Source organism: Suricata suricatta, chromosome X (genome assembly GCF_006229205.1).
Source record: "Suricata suricatta isolate VVHF042 chromosome X, meerkat_22Aug2017_6uvM2_HiC, whole genome shotgun sequence".
In the NCBI taxonomy this organism is placed as follows: Eukaryota; Metazoa; Chordata; class Mammalia; order Carnivora; family Herpestidae; genus Suricata; species Suricata suricatta.
In genome coordinates, this window is record NC_043717.1 from 31,800,861 (window position 1) to 31,824,341 (window position 23,481).

A 23,481-nucleotide genomic window follows, 5' to 3' on the forward strand; every position below is an offset into this window, starting at 1 on the left:
AGGAGAAGCCGAGGCTCTGACGGGAGTGGGGAGACCTTTGGCTGCTGGATGCTTTGCAGAGGAGATGAGGAAAATCGCGGTCTCCTGCCTGGAGGTGCTTTGGAGGCAGGTGCACGTGCTCAAGCTTGACAGCCCATCTGGAGCACCTGTGTTTTACATATTTTGTTTTTTTACTTCAGACGCAGTGTATCCACATACATACATATATATGTGTATGATATTTTGATAAAATTTCAAACTTAACAGAAAAGTTGCTGGAAGAATGTAGGGAATGGGATACATTTTACCCAGATTCACTAATCCATTTCTACTTTTGCCCCATTTCCTTTAATATTCTTTATGTCAGGGGTTGGCACATCTTTTCTGGAAAGTGTCATATGGTAATTGGGCTCTGAGGGCTGAGCAGGCTCTGTCACAACCACGTGACTCTGCTCCTAACAGAAGCGGCCGTAGTGCGGAAACGGACAGGCATGGCTGTGTTCCAGTAACACCTGATTTACAAAATCAGGCAGCTGGTGGGCTATAGTTTACCGATACCAGCTCTCTCTTCCTCTGAGTACATCACTCTCCCCTACCAAACCATTTACATATCGGTAGGGATCTTATAGATCTATAAGCTCTAATAAGACCTTTTTATTTTTCTTAATGTTTATATATTTTTGAGAGAGAGTGAGCACGATTGGGGAAGGGGCGGGGAGAGAGACAGGAGGATCTGAAGTGGGCTCCGCAGTGACAGCAGAGTCCGACTCGGGGCGCGAACTCATGAGCTGTGAGATCATGACCTCAGCCGGAGTCAACTGCTCAACCGACTGCGCCACCCAGCCACCCCTAGAAAGAGCTTTTTAAAGCCATTTTTTGTCTCAGCTTCCCATCAGCAATCCTGATTTAGTTGATCTGAACGTTTAAGAGCACCCAACCCACATAGGTGATTTTGATGCTGAGGCAGGCCAGAAAGCCACCGCTGGCCTTTGTGGACCTGGTTGGAAAGCCAACACAGCATGCGATCTAGGACTGGCTTCCGTTCTCTCAGTCCGGTTGGGCCTCCCAGTGAATAGAATTGTTAGGGGATCCTCAGCTCGTTTTTACTCGCCAAAGCCGAGCCTGTGGACTCAGCGCCTCGGGCCCGTGCTTCTCTTCTAAATGGCGCGGGGTCCTGAGGGAAGAGGCCGCAGTGTCATTGACCTTCATGCTCTGGCTCTTTCCCCTCCCCTGTTAACAGCTGAGCTGCTGTGGGGTGCAGAACTACACCAACTGGAGCACCAGCCCCTACTTCCTGGATCGCGGCATCCCCCTGAGCTGCTGCATGAACGAAACCGACTGCAATTCCCAGGATCTACACAACCTGACTGTGGCCGCCACCAAAGTCAACCAGAAGGTACGCGTCCTGTCAGCCCCCATGGGATCCATGGTGAATGTTTGGGGGATGGCTTTTTGGTGTCGTGTCTATGGAACTATGACAAACAGGTTAGAAATGGTAGTTCAGGAGGGAGTGTGAGATCTCTCTCTGCGGCCCTTTCGTGCCTGGGAGAGAGGCTGTCTGCTTCTTTGGGAGCGAGCTGTGACTCAGCAAGTTAGGGACGTTTAGCTGTGGTCCCTGTTTGGCCCAGTGCGGATATCAGACGGGGAATGCTGCCTTTCTTCTTTCTGGCTGTCTTTCTTCTGCTTCATCTACCTCCTAAACATGGAATTATTCACAGCTGGGTGCCAGTCCTTAGCACCAAGGGGGACTAGAGTTGACAGACAACATCTGCTCCTGCCAGGAGGGTGGCCTTTATTTTAGGGCGTTCTCGGCTCTAGGAAAAGAAATCAGCAACTCTGCTTCAACTCACTGTCAGAATGCTGACTCCCAAAGATATCAGAGAGAGGGAGGGGGAGATTGAGAGAGAGAGAGAGAGGAAAAACATGCTAAAAGAAATTTGAAAGGTAGCATGTACAGAAAATGAAGGAAATCCAATTTCAGTAGTCAGAGAAAAGAAAGACCAATTCTGTACCCCACTTCACAGAGAATACGATGAAGGCATGATAAAACTGTGTGAAGGTGAGGAGGGGGTCTGTGTTCATTAATGTTTAGAGAAATGCCAGATAAAAAAATACCTGTTTTGGTAAAACAGAAAGGAAAAAAAAATACCCTATTGTTGACTTAACCTGCCGTTACGCGGCCATCGGGTATATTATCTTTTTTTACTACGATAAAATTCTGTTCTTGCAAGGTCTTCAAAACTTGACGTGACCTGGACCAACTACTGAATAATTCATGGAAGGTAGCCATGCTCTCACGATTAGAATGTTAAGAGGCGGATTCTCTATTTTATCCATTTAACGTTAGTAGCTGTAGCGTAAATGCCACAGAGCATTGTTGCCATTCTAGAAGCTCATTTTGTCATTCTGGGCTTATTTCTTGCTCCTGGTGTGGTGAGGTTAAGATGTTCCGTACTGCCCACTTCCACTTCCTGTCTTAGCTCAGAGGACATCTGTTCCTACTGGGATTTTCTTATGAATCCAGAATGTGGGGCCTCCCTCACCTCTCGTCAGTAAGGTGACGTCTGGTTTCCTCCTGGACATACCCACTGAGCCCCCAGAGATGTTGTTACGCTGCCATTTTACAAAGTGCCGAGCATACCTCGCTGCAGTGGATGCTCCAATTTATAAAAGACAAGAAGTGCTTTTTGGCAGTGGGATATTGGCATAACAAAGCCTGAGGAGGTCCTTTGTAGAAGCAGCCATCAATCTGGATAAAGTCGTCCATTACAGCGAAATTTCCTTTTGGGAAAGTTGGGGATCTAGAAGTCAGGAAGGAGCGTGGGCCCTGGAGTCAGACTCCACTTTAAATTCTGGCTTAGCCACTTGCTGGTTGTGCAGCCCTGATCAAGAGACTTACCCTCTCTCATTCTTCTTTTTCCCGTTGGTAAAAGGGAGATAATCGTCCCCACCCCTTAGGGTTGATACAAGGATTGAGGGAGGTAAAGTGTCTAAAGCGCAGTGCCGGGGCACAGTACAGACAAGAGAAACGTTAGCTGTGATGTTAAATGTTAACTATAACGCAAACATCACCCTGATGCTGGTGTGGTCTGTCATCCACTACACCACACTGTGTCCTTTGTTAGGAAGACGGAGCAGGTCCCTGGACGGAGGGTCTTTTAGTATTCAGAAGCAAGTTGAGAGTTGTATCCTACAGTGCATCTCTATGATCCTTAGAAAGAAAGATAAGGTAACATTTTTCCATCTCATTGATAACCTGTACATTGACCTCACTCCCTGCCTCCCCACCCGGCCTCCTGCCCCAGTCCTGCTCAGCGTTCTCCTGGGTCCCTCAAATACCTGGAGAAAGTGCTTAACTCCTCTGACCTGGCTTTCTCCGTGGAGAAAGAGTGAGGAGTGAAAACCAAAATTTGTCTACTGAGTCTCATTAGTTATTCCCATTTGATGCCCACACGAACCACTGAGACAAGTTCTTGGGTCTGAGGCTCAGACACTTCACCTGTAAGAGGCAGGCTATTGGGATACTAATAGTAGATGCTTGTGAGTGTTAGCCCCCCCCCCAGCTCCCTCCCCCGGAAGGCTTAACTACTGTCATGTTGTCGTTCTGTGGAATCCTGTTATCTAAACCCTTGTAGATCTTTGGGTGTCTTGAACCCTATGCTTTAATAGCACAGAAAGAAAATCTAGGCTCTTCCTGGCAGCCTGAGAAACCTACCTTGTACAAATACCAGGGAGACAGTGGGAGGGAGGTGAGAATGGTGAAACAGGATGTTTATTGTTTTGTGTGAGGGGTGGAATTTATTTTGGTTTTGCTAGCAGGATGTTGGGATGTGTGCAAGTTCACATGGCCAGACAGCACCATCCGAGCCCCTACTCCATAGGAATTCTTGACCTTTTTTAAGAACAAGAGGAAGAGAGAGTTATTCTGGTTGGTGGCTACTGAGACACCTCTTCCCAGAACCTGCCTGGGACATCTGTCTACTCCTCGTATCAAACATCTGCCACTGACAGACGTTTCCCACCGGTGACTGTGTTGATCTCCACGTGCTGAGAGGGCAATCGAATGACCTATTCTGTTTCTGGATGTTTCCTAGGACACTTAGTAGGTCTCTGTGGAGTGATCTCACACCTGACCACCAGGCTTTCATTTTAGGGAATTGTAAGAGATTGTTGTGGGCAGGTAAGATCACGGTGTAGTGGGGACCTTGGCGTGGGATGCAAACATGGCCGGTGGTTGTAGGGCGACAGTTGTCCTAGTGGTCTGCAGGTCTGTGCTGACATCTGGAGCATGGGCCTGTGGGTCCGCGTGGTGACAACAACAAAAAAGCGAAATCACTTCCCCCCTTCTCATTAAAGTAACCGTCCTATTGACAGGCTTCAGTAATTTGCTTTCATCTGTGGAGTGAAAAAACCATGGGAGACCTTTTCTTCTAGGAGAGTCCTCCTCAAGCTGTAACGAGCATATGAAACATATGGAGATATTGGTCACATTCATAAAAATTCATTAAAAAGGAATAACCTGAGGACTTGGCAGACTCCAATTGAGTAAATAGGCAGTGAGACCTCAGATTCTGCATTTCTAGCAAACTCTCAGGTGATGATTGCTATTGCTGCCCCTACTTTGAGAAGCAAGGTGTGGCAAGAACGACTCTGTCACATTTGCACTAATGGCTGGGACCTCACTGTTCTGGTTTCTCTTGCTGGTTGTGGTGTGGGCTTATGAAAAATGTGATTGATTGTGGATGTTCCTACAGTGGGATAGAAATCATACGTTAGCAAAACGTGTTCTACTCATAAGCAGAATCCACACTCATGGGGAAAATACCTGTGCCAAAATATCTTGCAGAATAAGAAAATCACCTACCTTGCTTCTCTCTGGTTTTTATGGTTGGGTTTGTGTTTCCATAGTTAGAGCAGACCTGACACTGGTGTTGGGCTAAACTTCATTCCTCCACCCAGCCGTCCCAGGCCTGGAGAAGATACGGTCACAATGGCCACCTCAGCAAAGTGCTGTCTTAGCTGCCACCATTTGGCGGAGTGTTCAAATATCCTCTTCTTTTCTCGCCTTAAATTCTTCTAACCCAATCTGCTCTCCCTTCCACCACCTTTTGAAAAGTAGGGTGGTATATACTTTCACTAGTAAAAATGAAATCAGCAAGCAATCTTCTACTATAAAGAGAGAATCACATTTCAAAACTCCTCTTGACATATTTCCTTTCCCACCCATCCCCTGCCTTCAAATTTGCATCAGCTAACCAAGGAGTGTCTTTTGCCCATTGCATTAAAAACGTGTGTCAGGGGGTGCCTGGGTGGCTCAGTCAGTTAAGCATCCAACTTCGGCTCAGGTCATGATCTCATGGTTCGTGAGTTTGAGCCCCGCATCGAGCTCTATGCTGACAGCTCAGCTCTTGTCCCTCTTTCTCTGCCCCTCACCGGCTCATACACTGTCTCTCTCTCTCAAAAATAAATACACATTTTTTAAAAAAAAAAAACACTGCTGCTACGTTAATGCACTTCTCAGCAGACAGACTGAGGATGCATAAAATATGACTCATTAGAAGGTACAGCGTCAGTAGAATTTTCATAAGCTATGAGAAATGTTACAGTGCTAAACTTTGAATGTAAATATGGGAGGCGTGGCTTTTTGTGTTCTTCAGATATCATTACAATTTAGCATGCCTTTCTCAAAAAGCAAGAATCCTTTTTGCCCTCTTCATGAAATCAATGTCTTGATTTTTGCAGACTTTATACATTTAAGTAGAAAACTCAGAAAACTAGAGAAAGACCATGTCTTCTGAAACTGTTAAGTCAGTTCAGAAACTAGGTTGATGTGGTTCAGTTTCAAATAAATACACATACATGCACGCACGCACACGGGCACACGCACACACAGAATTCAACCTGGTGGGTACTTAACAGAAAGAGTCCATTTCTGCCTTCACATTATGGGCGATACACAACTGGCACTTCCTCCTTGGCCTAGGTTAATAAAATGTAATCCTGAAAAACCACAGTGAAAAAACTTGTTTGGCAACATGGTTGAATTCCAACCATATCGTTTATTTTAAAGGAAGGTGATTCACGTTATCAGTATTAAGCTACCGTTGAAATTGGTAAAATTTGTGTTGGTTTGAATCACATCCGGAGATTTCATAGTACGTTACGGGGAAATTCACTTCATTTTATGGATAAAGTCACTGACTCCAGAAATGGGAAGTGACTTGTCCAAGGTCACATAGTAAATTTGTGGAAAAGAGGACTTTAAAACGTAGGTTTTTCCCTGTTAAAAAAAAAAAATTGATCTCTTTAGGAAGAACCCCGTAACACCATAAAGGTGGCAGGCATTCAAACACCTCTCTCTAACCAAATGATTTCACTTTACTTTCTAAGATTTTGTCATTCATTGTCAAAATGCTGGTAACTATGTTTGCGATGGTGAGTCCATGCAAGGGTGTGGAATGCCTTTGTATTGTTTGAGTCTGCTTCCCTATGTGTACAACATTTGCCTCATAGATCTTACAGATTTCCTGCTAGATTTAATCCTACTACTGCAACATTTCTGGCTGAAAGTATATATCTGGGACTCACTTTAAAATAATCCAGCCAGGGGAGGAGAGGTGAGGAGCTTTAAACGAAACAAGATTGGCCACATGTTAATTGTGAGGTTAGAGAAGGAGTCACTTGGGGGTTCAACATGCTGCTCTCTGTGCCTTTCTGTATGTTTGAAATTTTTCCATTTTTTTTTAAGTTTGAAAAAACGCTAGTGAGTTCCTACGGTGAGTTGCAGTTGTAGTTGCTGAGCGTGGGGTCAGACTGTTTGGTGGGAGTGTCGCAAGTTAACACAGCCCAGTCTGGCCTGGGTAAAACGCATCTCTGAGGCCACCACGCTCTCTCTCTCTCTCTCTCTCTCTGTTTGCAGGGTTGTTATGATCTGGTGACCAGTTTCATGGAGACCAACATGGGGATCATCGCTGGAGTGGCTTTCGGAATCGCATTCTCCCAGGTAGCCTGCGTCATTATGCGGTCAGGCCTGGCCTTCCCCAGCCTCCTGCCCTCACCTCCCTCCCGGTCTCCAGATTCCCCGCCTGCCTCCCTTGTTCCTTGCGGAAGGCTGATAGATGGGGTCAGAGCTCCTTGCTCATTAGTCCTCAGGTCATCTGTTTATTGATTTTCCTTTTTCAACTTAAATGAAGTTTTGCCATCAAGGGAATATCGGTTACAGTTCAACTAATGACTAGCTCCAGAAAACAACTTGCTTCTTCTGTAGGTCAAATGGAGGTTAACTGAACAAAGTGCTGGCTTAATTGGAGCATAAACAACTCCAAGCATTAAATGGCTGATCTGGATTTGGGGAAGGCCTTTTCTCCCCCCTGGCTGCCCTGTTCTGGTTTTGTTTAGTTCCTGTTAATTATGCACGAGATGTCTTTTCTTCCACAAAGCCTACCTTTATCAAACCTCATCTTTTGTGATCACTTTTTTTTAATCCTAAATTGTACTATTCATTCTTAGAGGAAATGGAATTTTTGTGTATTAAATTTTGTAGCCCTCTATCCCCACCCAGCCTCTATAAAATAGGGGAGAAGTAAATCTGCAAATGAAGTGAGTGACATATACTCAAGGATGGAACAAGATTAGGCTACACCTAAAATCTAAATCTAAAAATCTGGCCCACCTCCACAGGCCTCTGGTCTCGCAGCCAAATGCTGTATTGTTGCTGTGCTGTTGCTATGGGAAGAAGGAAAGCACATGTACACACAACAACCCAATGAGAACCTTACGTCTGTTTAACTCGGAATTTTTTCAGACCAACAGATGGTTTTTCCAACAAAGCCTAATTAATGTTCTCTCTCTCTCGGCCTGTCTCCACCACTCTAATTTCCCCTGCCCGAGATTCCATATTGGCTCTCTCGGACTATGCTTCCCTCTTCTGGATGCCCCGATACCTTCTTCCCTCCTGCCTCATAATGCAAATGCACTTTCTAGCCAAGTTTATCCTTAAAACTTGTTTTTAATTAATGTATTTATTTTGAGAGAGATAGAGAACACGAGCAGGGGAGGGGCAGAGAGAGAAAGAATCCCAAGCAGGCTCCGTGCTGTCAACACAGAGCCCGACACAGGGCTCAATCTCACAAACCAGAAGATCATGACCTGAGTCGAAACTAAGAGTCAGATGCTCAAATGACTGAGCCATCCAGGCATCCCCATCCTTAGAAAGTTTTAATTGAAGTACGGCACATATAGAAAAGTGCATAAATTATAAATGTGCAACTTAATAAATTAGCACAGAATGAACACACCTGTGTGTTACACCTGTGTAACCCTCACTTAGACCAAAGACTAGCACATTGCCCTAGTAGTTTGTGCAAAGAGAGGGTTTAGTCTCAGGCGAGTTGCAAAGCCTTCCTTCCTCGGTGGTTACAAAATCCCATGTGACATTTTGTGTCACAAGAGCATGTGGAATCATCCAACAGGAGTGTGTGCTCCTTCCAGCAGTTTCAAAATTCTTTTACCACACTTCTCCATTTCTTGCAGCTCAGGAAATGAATTAAACCCTCAACACACCAACACACAGACACACCAGAATGGCACCACAAACAGTGCCAACTCGTCTCCAAAGACATTCCACCAAAAGTGGCTACCCCACACTTGCTTCCGATTGTTGTCATACTTGAGTAGTACACTTCAGTGACATATCTGTAATAGCCAGGGGACATAGTAGGGGCTCCAGTACCTCACATCCAATGTAGATGTGCAAGGTACACTTGAGAGCTTGTACGTACAGTTTATACACGTATATGCAGTGTCAGGTTACGTCACCGACAAGCCAGACTTGTGCTTGGTGACTGGGGACAGTTGTCCCATTGGAGGAAGGAATACAGGTGGCATCTCCCTTAAAGGCTATCCTAGAACCATAAAGGAACACGATGCCAATACAGTCCATGGGGAGAAAAGAGCGTCATAGAGTCTAGAATCTCATGGATAAAATATATCTTCCAAGAATATTCCTTCGTGGCCATGAGGGGCACGGGGGAGTCTCCTCTTTTCATTAGTGAGGTGAACCAAGTCATGAAGGATCTGATTAAGACCTCACTTCTACTTCTCTCTCACACCTCCCTGTGAAGGGGGGTTGGTGGGGATTTATGCTTTAGACAAATTGCCTGACGAGCATTCATCTAACTGCGCTAACCTTGAAGAAATCCCCAATGTGGGATGGTTGAGTGTGTTCTGTGGCCCTCTAGGGCAATGAGAGAGGAGCCAAAGCCCCTCAGGGAACCCCCAAACAAACTCTCTGTGGAGAGTCTAGGTCTCATTAAGGTACCACATAGTTGTTAGGGTAAGAAAACAAAACACAAAGCCCGGTGGCATTGCTGAGCTAATACCACCCCCCCTATATGACCAGACAGGTGCAGTGATACAGGACTTGAGACCTGCCATGCTCAGCTTGAGGCAGGGAGAAAAATGGGTGTCGCTGGCTTTTCCTAGCCTGGTGTGCTAGCAGCTGCAGGTTTTAATGGTGCCAGCAGCCTCTTCTGGGCTTCCGGAAGCTGGAGTTGGCATCCAGGTGCCAGGAGATCCATCCAAGACCTCTCTGGAACAGTGATGGCCACTTACCGGATCCCTATTCAAGAAGAACCAGCCATACCAACCCTAGTCAATGACCTGGAACCAAAGCCTTAGCCACAAGTGTTCAAATTTTTAGGATCGACGTCAGAGTAAAAGTTAGCAAATGTTGGCTCATTTAGGTGAATCAGTCATGTCAGCCTATGTCTTGGCCTTCCTATGCTAATGGAAGTTCTACTGAGTAGAGGCCAAAGTAGGTAGGAAAGAACAGGGCTTGCTCTCACACTCCCATGTACTCGCCAGCTCTTTCTCTCTCTCTCTTCCCCTTCCCTCACCTACCATCTACCTACTCCTTGCCCCTTTCCTCACCTGCTCTTGTGACATCCATGATATCACCTGCTGGAACAAACTGGCTTTGTGTATCTGTTGTGTCAGAAATTAAAGGTGGTATAAAGTACAAGGAAAACTAAGTTGAGTCTAGCGTTTTAACAGACTATGCAAAACCTTTTACCCTGTTACCCACGTTAGCTAACTTAAAGCCTTTGAGTTCTGTTTCTGGACAGCAGGCATTGGGCAGGCATTTGATGCTTCTCTCCACAAACTTCCATTGTCTCTGCCCTCTCAAGGGAAAGCCCACTTGTCTGGACTGGATGGGCAGGTCCTGCTACCCTAGGAATTTACAGCAGGAGGTTGGTGTGTTTTGAGACCGCACTTCCCCCCTGCATTTTTGGAAGCTTTTATTTCAGTCAAGAGAGCTTGGAGAGACACATACCCAAGCAGAATGTGTGTGCATGTTTGTGCATGAAGGGGAAAGAGAGAGGGAGAGTGAGAGGAAGGAAGGAAGGAAGGAAGGAAGGAAGGAAGGAAGGAAGGAAGGAAGGAAGAGAGAAAGAAAGAAAGAAAGAAAGAAAGAAAGAAAGAAAGAAAGGAAGGAAGGAAGGAAGGAAGGAAGGAAGGAAGGAAGGAAGAAAAAGAGAGAAAATGAGGGAATGAGGATGGGAATATCACTTCCCCCTAACATGGCCTGGAAGCCAAAGGTGAGGGTGTCTGGGTCTGGACACTTACTCCATTTGTGACTCCACCTCCCACCTTGGTTGGCTTTCTGCTGTGTGTTGCAGGCCAGGAGTGGTAACCTCTCTGTATCCAAAGTAAATAGACATGGGGCTTCACTAAACTTGGAACACGTTAGGCTGGATTAATTCTCCACATCACAAGATGTTTTAGTCCTGAATGGGGCCGGTAGAGCTGTTTTCCAGAGGGGGGGAGAGTTGAGTGGCTTGCTTGAGGTTGGGCTGCGAGTCTAGATCCGGGATTCTAATTCCGACTTCTCCACCTGGCCTGCTCTAGCAAACCTTCGGGCCCAAGATCCCCCTTGTTCTTGCCTCAGGTAGCACCTAAAGGGAACTCACTGCGTGCTTTCAGGATGCCATGGTTTGAGTCTGCAGAATTGAAAAGAAGAAGGTGCTCATTTCAAAATACAGATCCTCCTCCTACCCATCCATCCTCTGACACTCACCCCTGCAGTGCCTCCCCCAGGGCCCGCAGGCTGCTGGGATGATTCATAATGAACCAGGATTTCTCCTCTGGGACTTGTTTACGTCTTCCATGTACGGGGCAAGGCAAAGCTGTTGATGGCCTTATGACACATGGCCAAAGAAGGCTAATAGAGCTGTTTACTCCTCTAGTATTTTCAGGGCCTGACATGGCCCCAAACAGCATTTGTAGTATCTCCCACTTTATAATTCCCACAGGCATTATAAAGATCTAAGTTTTGGATCTATTGCTTGTCACTTTCTTATTAAGAAAGTTGCCTCGGGCGCCTGGGTAGCTCAGTTGCTTCAACGTCTGACTTCTGCTCAGGTCATGATCTCACGGTTCGTGGGTTCAGGCCCCACCTTGGGCTCTGTGCTGACAGCTCAGAGCCTGGAGCCTGCTTCTGATTCTGTGTCTCCCTCTCTCTCTGCCCCTCCCCTCCTCACACTGTTTCTCCCTCTCTCTCAAAAATAAACATTAAAAGAGAGAGAGAGAGAAGTTGTTTTATAACTTTGCTATCCTGACTCTGCCCTCAGCAATCAGGTCTTGGGCCACATTTGGCTCCCATGGTGATGCCCTTGGCCTCTTACGTCTTACATCACTTGTCTTTGCTGACATGGGCACTGCCCCAGCCCCTCTCTCCCACCTCTTGGAATCTGCCCTGTTGCTGGTGATTGGCAGAGCCCCAGTGATCCAATACAACGTCACTAGAGCTTCTTGGCGCCTAGGCCACTCGGCCGTCTGCGTGAAAGTGCCTTGAGGAAGCCTGGAGTCACCCTTTCACTAAGTAGAGGGCCTTTCTTCTCTCTCCGCGCTCCTGCTTTCTCAGTTCTTGAAGCAGCAGGACCTCCCAGAGGCTTTCATGACCCAAAAGGAAGCAGAATATAGTCCTGACAAGGCAGAGAGTGGGAAAAATAAAAGGTTACCTCCAAAAGTTAGATGAAGACTAATTACAAAGTCTTAGTCAACCAAACAAAAACAATCTGATCTAAAACCCCATAAGCTGCATGATATTAGGCATTTCACCAGCCACGGGAATGGCGAGCGGTGGTTCTCGAGTCCCCGCCCTAAGGGGTCTCTAGCATAAGGGACCAGGTCTTCTTTTCTGTCTCCCTCTGGGGTTTAAAGCAGGAGTCTGTCCAAATGCCCACACACTGCAGCCTTAATACATATGAGCCGTTGTTCCTCAGAGGCTGCCCGGAATCCCACACGGTGTAGCTCTGCTCTTTGAGGTGCTTTTTACATATTTTTTTTCCCACAGTGTGTTCACTTTGTTTTTTTTTTAATAATAGTTTATTGTCAAATTGGTTTCCATATAACACCCAGTGCTTCTCCCCACAAGTGCCCCCCTCCATGACCATCACCCCCTTCCCCTCCTCCTCCTCCCCCTTCAGCCCTCGGTTCGTTTTCAGTATTCAGTAGTCTCTTATGATTTGTGTCCCTCTCTCTCCCCAACTCTCTTTCCCCCTTTCCCCTCCCTATGGTCCTCTGTTAGGTTCCTCCTGTTAGACCTGTGAGTGCCTTTTTTAGGTTAAAAATATGTATCCCTAGCAATGATACATATTTTTAACCTAAAAAAAGGCATCATCTGAATAAGGATGGGCTTCTCTGTCTAGTGGCCAGCAAGCATTTGTCCTCACACCGAGGAAGAGGCCACGCCTTTGGCAGAACAGGCTTTCTGTTATGTCCCCCTAAAACTATCTGGTAATAGGTGCTATTAAGTATAGGATGCTCCCCCCCAACCCCTGACTTCCCCTTAATTGGTCCTTTGAAGGTGAGAGATCAAAGGTTCTCTCAAACATGATAAAAACACAATAGCAAATTTAAAATCAGCAATTCCAGGGGTGCCTGGGTGGCTCAGTCCATTAAGCATCTAACATCTGCTCACGTCATGATCTCTCAGCTCATGGGGTTGAGCCCCCGTGTCGGGCTCTGTGCTGACAGCCCAGTGCCTGCTTCAGAGTCTGTGTCTCCCTCTCTCTCCGCCTCTCCTCCACTTGTTCATTTTCTCTCTGTCTGTCTGTCTCTCCAGAAATAATAAATGAGTAAACTTAAAAAATAATAATTTTTAGAAACTGTTTCCGTGGGCAAACAGGAAGGTGTGTTCTTGCCCCAGAAATGTACAATACAGTAAGTTTAAAGGCAAGTAGCTTTTATTTGTGCCAATATTTTTAAAAGTTATTGTCTCTGTGAGAAGTTATGTCCCGTGTGTAAGAATGATGGTGTTCCCATTTTGGGGGGAAAACAGTGGAGAGACATGCTGTATTTCCTTGAAAGCAGTGGTTTTAGATACAAGCATTCTAAAGAGATTTGGGGCTGAACGGCTTATGAGTTGCCACCGAGGCCAGGAGCATCGGAAAGCACCGAATTCTCACGGCGTTGCAAACCACGAAGCATAACGGTGACTATCGTGTCTCAAGCACACACGAGCTCAACCAGGAAACACGAAACTGATAAGCTTTACAAAGAAAGAAGAGTCTAGGAACTGGAAATCAGATGAGGCGATGCCCCCTGAAAGCCCCCTCTCTCTCTGAAGTTTGCAAAGTGAGACAGAAGGAGCTCTCGGGAAGGTGAGACAGACGAGCTCTTCTGGGAAGGGCAGGGGCTAGCTAGGCTGAGCTGCAGGGGTGAGGGACAAGGAAAGGGGCTGTCCTCCACCAGCGGAAGAGGGTGAAACCTTAAGCTCCTTGTCGGTTACCAGCGTGGTTGGGGGTAAGATTCTCTCTCCTCCCCAGAGCCCAATGTTTCATGTGGAAAGTCGGGATGGTAATATTGTACAGGGACGTGGGAAGGGTTAAAGAGCTGGATACACTCACATATTCTATTCCTCTAATGCTCACTTGTTTTTTTGGCTGAAATCTGCGTTTTAAGAATTCCAAGTCTGTTCTGGTATATGTGGGTCTCAGAAAATGGCAGTTCTAATGAACAGGGACAAGCTACAAGGTTCAAAGTCCTTACGGTCATGGGGGGAGATTTTCATTTGCCATTCACCATAGAATTCTGGAGGTTACAGCCAGGGTTCCTTTGGTGGTTTGGCAGCACATGAACAAGACTCTGTATCTTGTGGCACAAAATGAGGCTGGCCAGAGCCTTGGTAGGAGGAACAGGGAGCGCAATACAGTGGTGGGTGTGCCATACCCTACAGAGGCTGTAGTGCTTGTATTTCACAGCATGGTTTTAGTTTTGAAAAGGAAGTTAAGAATCTAAGATTTTGGCCAGAAAGGTAGCCAGACAGACGGGAGGCTGAACGGGTGGGGGGAGAGCCAGCAGACAAAAGCAGCTACATGAACCGAGTTGAGTCCTTCTCTCACCCAGAAGGCTTGTTTAAACACCAACTCTTTATGTTTTAAGTTTATTTGTGTTCAGAGGGAGGGACAGAGAGAGAGAGAGGGCAAGAGAGAGTCCCAAGCAGGCTCCTCACTGAGAGCATAAAGTGAAAAGCAGGGCTCAAACACACAAACTGTGAGATCATGACCTGAACCCAAACCAAGAGTTGGCCCCTCAACTGACTGAGCCACCCAGACGCCCCTTTAAACACCAGTCCTGGGCCCCACACCTCAGAGTGTGATCCCACAAGTCTGAGGCGAGGCCCTGAGAATTTGCATTTCTAACAAGGTCCAGGGGATGCTGCTGCTGTCCTGGGGCCACATGTGGAGGGTCACCATGCCAGATGATCTGTAAAGGTCATTCCCACCTCTGACCCAGTTAAAAAAAAAAAAAGGCCAATTGCTTAAGGAGAGGGGACTCCATTTGGCCAAGAGCAGCTGCAGGCCTCCTAGCTCAAGTGCAAGGTCAGGCTCCTGTCCAAAGAATGCTGACTCGCCAGAGTCAGGAATGAGAATGTTGGTTTCCCATACGAAGAAGAGACGTGCTCGGAGGTGTTGTGATAGTGTCACAGCAGTTCTTATCAGGTCCCCTGTGCTACTCAAGTCACAGTCTTCTGGGGAGGGGGGGATACCCTGCTCTCCGTTGTTCGGGAGCCCCTAAAACCTAGGAGTTGGGCCTTCAGTGTGGATGGGCTCGTTTAGACCTCAAATATCTACATGGTTAGAGACAAAGGGGAAACCCTGATTTCCCCTAACACTGATCTCTCACAAACCATGACTTTTTTACCAGCAAACACGCCCGGTCAAGAACGGGGTCTCCTTGTCTCCAGGGAGGAACTGTGGTCCCATTGGCCAGGTATGGCACAGGTACCATACCATGTTGAGATATCTTCCCGATGCGTGTGTTCACAGCTTTGAATGAAATGTGGGCATTTTTGCTAACATGTCCCAGATTCTGTGGTCCTTCAATGTTTCTACTCCTCCTGTAACATGTGAACAAATTTAAATACTCCTTTTGTGTCAAAAGTTGCTTTCACATGGCCAGAACAAGCTACAGTGGAATGTTATGGCCCATTCTAGAGCCTCCAGCTGTCCTGCCTGAGCAGCAAGACTCCCAAAATCTTAGATCCCACTGCTGAGATCCCATCTGATCTTTTCCTCTAGTGCCCTTTTCCTCATTCACATGCAAAGACCCTCAGTCACCAAAAATTACATCCAGGCGTGGCGCGCATGGCTGGCTCAGTCACTTGGGCGTCTGACTCTTGATATCGGCTCATGTCATGATCTCACGGGTTTGTGAGTTTGAGCACGGAGTCAGACTCTGCACCAACAGCATGGAGCCTGCTTGGGAGCCTCTCTCTCTCTTTCTCTCTCTCTTTCTCTCCTTCTGCCTCATCCCCACTCATGCGTACACATGCCTGTTCTCGCTCTTTCTCTGTCTCTCTCAAAATAAATAAACGGACACTTAAAAAAATACATTGAGGGGGTCATAGAAGTGTGTAGTTCAGTGACTTGAGACTGTGACCTTCGTTTCTCGTTCTGGCAACAGCTGATTGGCATGCTGCTGGCCTGCTGTCTGTCCCGGTTCATCACGGCCAACCAGTATGAGATGGTGTAAGAAGGTAAGTGCATGTGGGGGTTGTTTCATTTCAGGGTTCTCCCTTTTGGGGCACATACTCCCCTTCAAGTGGGCAAGGGTACTGCCTGGCCCCATAACTACTGGGTCGCGGGGGCACCTGTGCACGTGCTGAAACCTCGTGTCCGTGGTGCACGTGCTGGGGCAGAGATGGGGTCCCCGCTCTTGTGCAAAACGTAGAAGTGCTCTTTTCAGCTTATCACCTTCTTTTAAGTCCTTATTCATGGTGAGTCACTCACATGCTTTCCTTTCTCTCGTAGTCTTTCAAGAACGAGGGCCTAAGAGACCTGTTTTAAAAAAGAACCACAGCAATCTTTGAAAGACTTGCAAAGGATGTCAGAGCACAGTACATAACACGCCCCTCCGCGCTCCCTAACCCCCCACCCAGCGTGCAACTGACCCGCCCACACAGTCTCTGCTCCACCTTCCAGCCCGCATCACGTGTAGCGTTCCATTTTGTGAAGCCCTGTGTGCCAGAGTGTAGCCAGGTTCCCTGCATCCGGTCCTAGTGGACCCCACCTGAGGCCCCCGTGCGCACCAGCTCCTCCATCTGTACTTGGTCCAACTGCAGCTCATTGTAGGTGGCTGGTTACCCCACCATCACTGGCCCTGCTGGGCCCTGCATGTAGTGTGGAAGGCTCGTACTAGCCCTTCAGCAAAATCCTTAAATGCCACACCCCTTGATGTAGATAAGTAGATAACTATCTGTTCTTTTGGCTTAACCTCCTTTGGTTTGATTTTCCCTTTACTAAGGCTCTTACTACCTTCTTCAGGCTGCCTAGGCTACGTAAAGAGACACATCAGTAATTGTCCATGCGGAGGAAAAAAGCATGCGTCATGCATGAAGGGAATTGGGCGTTAGGTGGCCGCCTCCTTGTTCACTATTGTTACATGCCCGGGTATGTGTAGGCAGTTTAGTGCACCTATGCCTCTCAGTTGAAACCTTTATAATTCTGTTACCGAGCCGTCTTGTTACTTCCTGTGAAGGAAATAATATTACTTCTGTTTCTCCCCAGTTAATTGCTCTTGTGTTATTTTACTTCCTTCTGTATTTTTTCTTTGCATTGACATTACAAACATCGAGGACCTCATTGAATCAATTTAAAAATAAGTGTGAAGGGGGAACAAAAGTCAAAATATTTTTAGAAGACCTTCAGAAACAATGCCTCTATCTAGCATGCCAACAAGAATGCATTGATATTGTGAAACATTTGTGATACATGTATTAATAAATAGAATCACTACAACTTGCCGTGTTTCATTCTTTGGTTTTGTAAGTTTCTAAACGCATATTTCTATTTCATGTTGTTCCACGGGGGATTGGAAGTGGGCCACCTTCCACGCTCACACACCACTCTGCGCATGCTCTCATCCCCACCGAAGCAGCCTTGGGCCGTGTAAAAGCTGAAGGGTTAGATATTTTTTATGGACATTTCAGAAACTTAAGTCAGTTACCATGAAAAGCATGTATTATTTTTGGCCACAAAAATAGATGCTTCGCATTATTTCAGACTAGAGGCAGAAAGATTTCAGCTGTTTTCAAAAGTCTGAATGTCATTAAAACAAAGAAAGGAAATGAACATCTATTCTTTCCTTTGTTGTTTCTAATGAGCACGTATTCTTCCCTTCCTTCTTGCTCCTCCGGATAGAAGGAACTCAGTCTGGAGAAGAAATGACGTCATCCCCGTGCCCTGGTTTATACTAACGTATGGAATCCTTACACTTGATTAAAAGAACATTTTAGCAATAGGCACAGTATAGATTATCTGTGATCTGTATCTTCCTTCTGATGAGGTCACTTCAAAAAAAAAAAAAAAAAAAGCTAGTGAAAGTATGTATTGATCTGTTCCCGAAGAAGTAGATCTAAAAAGCCCCCTCTTCTCTGTAGAACAACCTGTAATGAGAATGCAGATGGCATTCTCACTATATGCATTTATTAGCCTGAACATGCATTGGCACTTACAAAAGGCACTGCCCCACACCTTCAGATAGTCATCTTCAAAAGGTCAACATTTTTAGGGGACCTGGGTGGCTCAGTCAGTTAAGTGGCCGACTTCGGCTCAGGTCATGATCTCATAGTTCATGGGTTCAAGCCCCGCGTCAGGCTCTGTGCTGACCGCTCAGAGCCTGGAGCCTGCTTCAGATTCTGTGTCTCCCTCTCTCTGCCCCTCCCTGGCTCACACTCTGTCTCTATTTCTCTCTCTCAAAAATACACTTCAAAAAAAATTTTTTTAAGGTCAACATTTTGAGAGAATTAAGATCTTTCTGGAGTTCTCTTGGAATTTTCTCTAACTTTTTGTGTTGTATCTTAGCTCATTAATATGTGCTTTAAAAAAAAGTGCTGCTTTTTGGTTGGCATTTTGGTTGTCTTTTATTCTAGATGTTTTGCAGTTTTCTTTAGGATTTATGCATTGAACCATACAGGAATTGTTTTGTTTTGTTTTGTTTTCTCTAAGTTTCCAAATGTGTAGAATTGAGGCTACATTCCTGTTCAAAACAAGTTGGTTTGTACGATAAAGATTCTCTGTTATTTGTTAAGCCCTGCTTTGAGCCCTGGTATGTGGTCCCAGTTTGTTCTGTGTATTTTCTGATATTAGGGGGCAGAGTTAGAGCAAGGTTGTAAACATAATCAAGTAGTAAATTTTAGGTCTCTTTAAACCGCCTGTGTTCTTAGGAGCATTTTGTCCATTTGACCTGTTGGGTTCTGAGAACGATGCACTAAAATCCCCCATGGTGACTGTGACTTAAGCTATATTGTTAGGGACGTGCAAGTTCATGATTATGGCTCCTTGATGAATTATTTCCTTCGTTGTAATCCACTGACCCTCTTTATCCCTCATTATGATTTTTTTTCTTTTAAAGTTCATTCTTTCTGACGATTACAAGTGTTATAATTACTTTTCTTTTGATGAATATTTGCACGGGTATTGCTCCAGACTGCTCTGTGCCGTATTTTAGATGTGTCTCGTAAGCAGAATATAGCTGCATATTTTCTTCTTTAGCTCAATCTGAGAAAGTCTCAACTGAAGAGCTTAATTCAGTTATGCTTTCTGATTATGGATATACACTATTTGGTTTTATTTCTAGCACATTTGTTTCCTGTCTACATTTCTTTCTCATTTTCCTTCCCTGCCTCTTTTTTTTTTTTTTTTTGGAAATGATACATTATGTTTATTCTTTTAGTGGTGAATCTTAATTTCTTTGTGTACTTGAAATATAAAATTTTTTAAATTTTTTTAATGTTTATTTATGTTTGAGAGAGAAGGAGACAGAGCACGCGTGGGGGAGGGGCAGAGAGAGAGAGAGAGCATCCAAAGCAGGCTCCAGGCTCCGAGCTCCGGGCTGTCAGCACAGAGCCTGACACAGGGCTCAAACTCCCGAGCAGAGAGGTTATGACTTGAACTGACATCTGATGCTTAACTGACTGAGTCACCCAGGCGCCCCAAAATATAAAGTTCATCAGAATCTCTATCTTCTTCCAAAATAACACAAAGACCTTGGAGTGTTTTAATTCCAGGCACCTCTCACTTAACTTCCATTGCCTTTCTGTTGCCTGACATTGTATTTCTACTGCCTCCCAAAATGAATCATGACTGTCGCTGTTTTTAAAGTTCATTTAGATTTAGCTGCTTGCTCTATTGCTTTAACCACTGTTCCTTGCATCTCAATCTTTGGGGTTCAATTTTGGGGTTTTGTTAAAGTACATGTTTTGTTATCTCATCAAGGAGTTTATACATATGTGCTAAATTATCTCAACTTTTGAGAAATCTCGATGTCGTTTGTACTCTTGAATGATAGTTTAACTGGGGCTGAAATTCTAGCTTGGTAGTTGAAAGTATTTCTGGCCTTCAACTATTACGAACAATAAGTCTGATTGTTCATTTTGAGGTCATTTAACATTTCTCCATAGTGATATCATTTCCCCCTAGTTGCCATTAAGATGTTTTGGGGGCGCCTGGGTGGCTCAGTCAGTTGAGTGTCTGACTTCAGCCCAGGTTATGATCTCGTGGTTCATGAGTTTGAGGCCCGCATCGGGCTCACTGCTTTCAGCGCAGAGCCTACTTCAGGTCCTCTATTCCCCTCTCCTTTTCCCTCTTCCTCTGTCTCTGTCTCTGTCTCTGTCCCTCTCTGTCTGTCTGTCTGTCTCTCTGTCTCTCTGTCTCTCTCTCAAAAAAAAAAGACTCTGTTTTCCCCAGCTTTATTGAGATGTAATTGACATATAACATTGTGTAAGCTTAAGATGTATACCGTGATACATGTATACATTGTGAAATGTTCACCACAATAAGGTTGGTTAACACATCCTTCACGTAGTTCCCGATTTTTCTGTTGTCTTGGTGAAATGAAAGTTTGTGCTCTTTGACCAACATCTCCCCATTTCCCCCACCCCCAAGGACTAGGTCTTGTTCTTTTAATAGGTGTTGGGAAAGATAACTGCATGCTGACCTCCCTTGGATAGCTGAATGATGGTTAATACCAGATAGCCCAGGACATAATTGCATGTAACGCAGCGGGAGAAAATAAGCGTGTTGAGCCTCACACAACAGAGTGAAGCTAGCCTAGTGCTTGTGGATGGAGTGTTTTAATACTTTTAATTAACTGCCAACTTTTCTTCCTTCCAAATCTTTATGAAAAAGCAACTCACTAAATCACTGTATGACTCTCTCTTTGCCTTTGATGATCCTCTTCCATATATGATGGACTTTCTATCCTCTATGCCTCTTAGAGCCTTTCATTTTCTTTTCCATGTCTTTATTTCTTGGAGAGCATCTTGGATAACTTCCTCAGTTATGTCTTCTAGTTCTCTTCTCAGTTTCGTCTAATGATTTGTCCTTTTCATTTTCTTTTTTTAAAGTTTCCTCTTCTTTTTCTTTATTGGCATCTTCCACTGACTTCTCATGTTTTCTCTAATAATCATCTATCTTTATCCTTTCTTTCAGATATTCTAATACCTAACATCTGGGGGTGCTAATCCTCTTGCATGTTATGTTTGCTGACTATCACTCATAGTAGATTGTTTTCTTGTGTTTTTAGTTTTTGTAAGTAAGCTCTCCAGTGAGGATTTTTAAAACTACCTTCTGACTTTGGACTAAGTTTAGAGTTAGGCAGAACTTGCAGTGACAATACAGACATTTCCTGCCAGTCCTCCTGATGTTAACAGCTCACGTTACCCGGTACATCTAGAATCCAACACTGGTACTTGCACATCGCTATTAACTGAACTCAACTTCGTGCACATTTCACTAGTTTTTCCCCTAGTGCCTTTTTTCTGTTCAAGGACCCAATCCACAATACCACGTTACATTTAGAGAGTGGATTGGTTTTGCTGTGGTAGTAGCATGCCATCTGGGTTATAGAGTTGTCCCTGCGGAGAGATGTTGCATTTGTTTAGCCAGTCACCCAGAAGTTTTGTTGATCCAGAACCAGATTTTATAGTTGCTTCTCAGTTTGACGAATCATATCCAATATAGTATAAATTTAAACTGCACACCTGTATGTGCTTGTTATTTCTGTAGGTGGTTTTCTACTTTCCCCTTCACTGGATTTATGCAAGGTCATGGGATACAGACCATTGCTCATTGTGGGCCCAAGGATATGTCCCTTGACTTCCTGTAGGAGTTAAACTCTCAAGGCACTGAGTATCCTAGGTCCAGGATCCCTCCACACCATCTATCCTGCTCACTGATGGAACACAATACATGAACCTGTTGCTCTGGCTTTAAGTTTCTTCATTTCTGTCTCTTGGTGATTCATCTTTTTGTCTTTAGATGTAGACTTAATTCTTTTTTTTAACTTTATTTAATGTTTATTCATTTTTGAGACAGAGACAGAGCACGTGTGGGGGAAGGGCAGAGAGAGAGGGAGACCCAGAATCTGAAGCAGGCTCCCGGCTCTGAGCTGTCAGCACAGAGCCCGACACGGGGCTCAAACTCACGAACCATGAGATCATGACCTGAGCCGAAGTCAGACACTCAACCGACTGAGCCACCCAGGTGCCCCATGTATAGTTAATTCTTAAACATATTTTTTATCCAGTATTTGAGTTTCTGCCTAGTGTCTGTGTCTTCATTTTTTCTGCAGTGTTTCATGTTGCCAGGACTTACCTATATTCTATTATCTGCAGTGTATTACATGCGGTCTCCTCCTTCTCTAAGTGTTTCATTTGTAAGTAATTTCACTCACAGTTGGTTAGGATCTTTTAATAGTGTTCTTAAGGGTGAGGACAATGTCAGTACTGCCTTTATATCCCCACAGTGATTAGCAAAGAAGAAAGAACTTTTCAAGTTCTCAAATTACTTTATAAATAACGAATGAATGAACTCTACGCCCTCTATGTGCCAAAAGCTTAACTGGTCCTATGGACATATAGTGTCTTCACTTATTTTAGTTGTTCCTTGAGCCCTAGTTAGTGTTTCATCTCTAGAATTCTGTGGCACTCTATTTTTGCCTCATGTCTTGTTTCCCGTTTAACGTATTACTATTTTTATCCCATGGATTCATCATAGTTTCTCTCACTGTCCTCAATATAAATAACTTTTCATGTCTTGAGTAGTACTGGTGTGATCCAAACTGAGTTCTTACGTAGATTTATAGTTATTATCCTCAGATTTTTTGTTTTTTTAGTGGAGGAAAAGTGGTGGCCTCTGTCTTCTCATAGAGCCTTCAAGATAACCTGCATAAATAATCTAATAAACACTCAGTATGTGCACAGAAAGTTTGACCTCTTACCCAGTACTGTTTGTTGCAGGGAGCTGTAGGGCTAGGAGGAATTCATTTCTCTGTTCTTGGATCCTTTTTACCCATTGTGTGATGTTTCAATGGAGTCATAGAATTTAATTTAAAGAAGAGCAATAGAAGACCTACAAGATTTAGACCATGGGACATGTGAAGAAGAAAATGCCTTGAAACAATGTTGATTAATTTCTATGTATATAGCAGATCATGCAAGCTACTAATCTTTTTAGTAGAATAATTTAGGTTGGTACACTTTATTGTGAAAAGGTCAACATAACATCTATGAATACAGTTGTACTAGTTTCCTATTTATTTATTAAAAATGACCTCATCAGCTAGCAATTCAAATAACAAACATTATCATGGTTTCTGTGGATCAGTAATCCAGGTGCAGCTTAGATGGGTGCTCCTGGTTCCCAAAATCTCTCATGAAGTTGTAGTTAAGGTATTGGTTGGGGCTGTGATCTCCTTTAAAGGCTCAGCTTGGGGGAGGGAAATCAACTTCTAGCCTCATTCAGGTGATTGTTGACAGGCCTTGATCCCTTGTCACAGGGGCCTTCCCATAGCGTTGCTCTGCCCCTCCATAGGGGAGTTTGACAGGTGAGCTGCCCCAGGATGAGAGATCCAAGAGAGAGGGAGTAAGAGAGAATGTTTAAGGCATGCTGGATAAAGGATTCTTGGCTGCGAATTTTTTCTGTTCATCACATTGAA

General features: G+C 44.8%; 1 protein-coding gene across 1 annotated transcript in view; it reads left to right on the forward strand.

The window, feature by feature from the left end:
- Nucleotides 1-17,282, forward strand: part of TSPAN7 (tetraspanin 7) — a 120,022-nt gene extending 102,740 nt beyond the window's left edge. The window contains exons 5-8 of the mRNA XM_029929446.1: nucleotides 1,220-1,375; nucleotides 6,899-6,982; nucleotides 15,949-16,021; nucleotides 16,296-17,282. Coding sequence (XP_029785306.1) covers nucleotides 1,220-1,375; nucleotides 6,899-6,982; nucleotides 15,949-16,017 — 309 coding nt within the window. The 3' untranslated portion in view covers nucleotides 16,018-16,021; nucleotides 16,296-17,282. The remainder of the gene's footprint in view (nucleotides 1-1,219; nucleotides 1,376-6,898; nucleotides 6,983-15,948; nucleotides 16,022-16,295) is intronic.
- The last annotated feature ends 6,199 nt before the right edge of the window (nucleotides 17,283-23,481 follow it).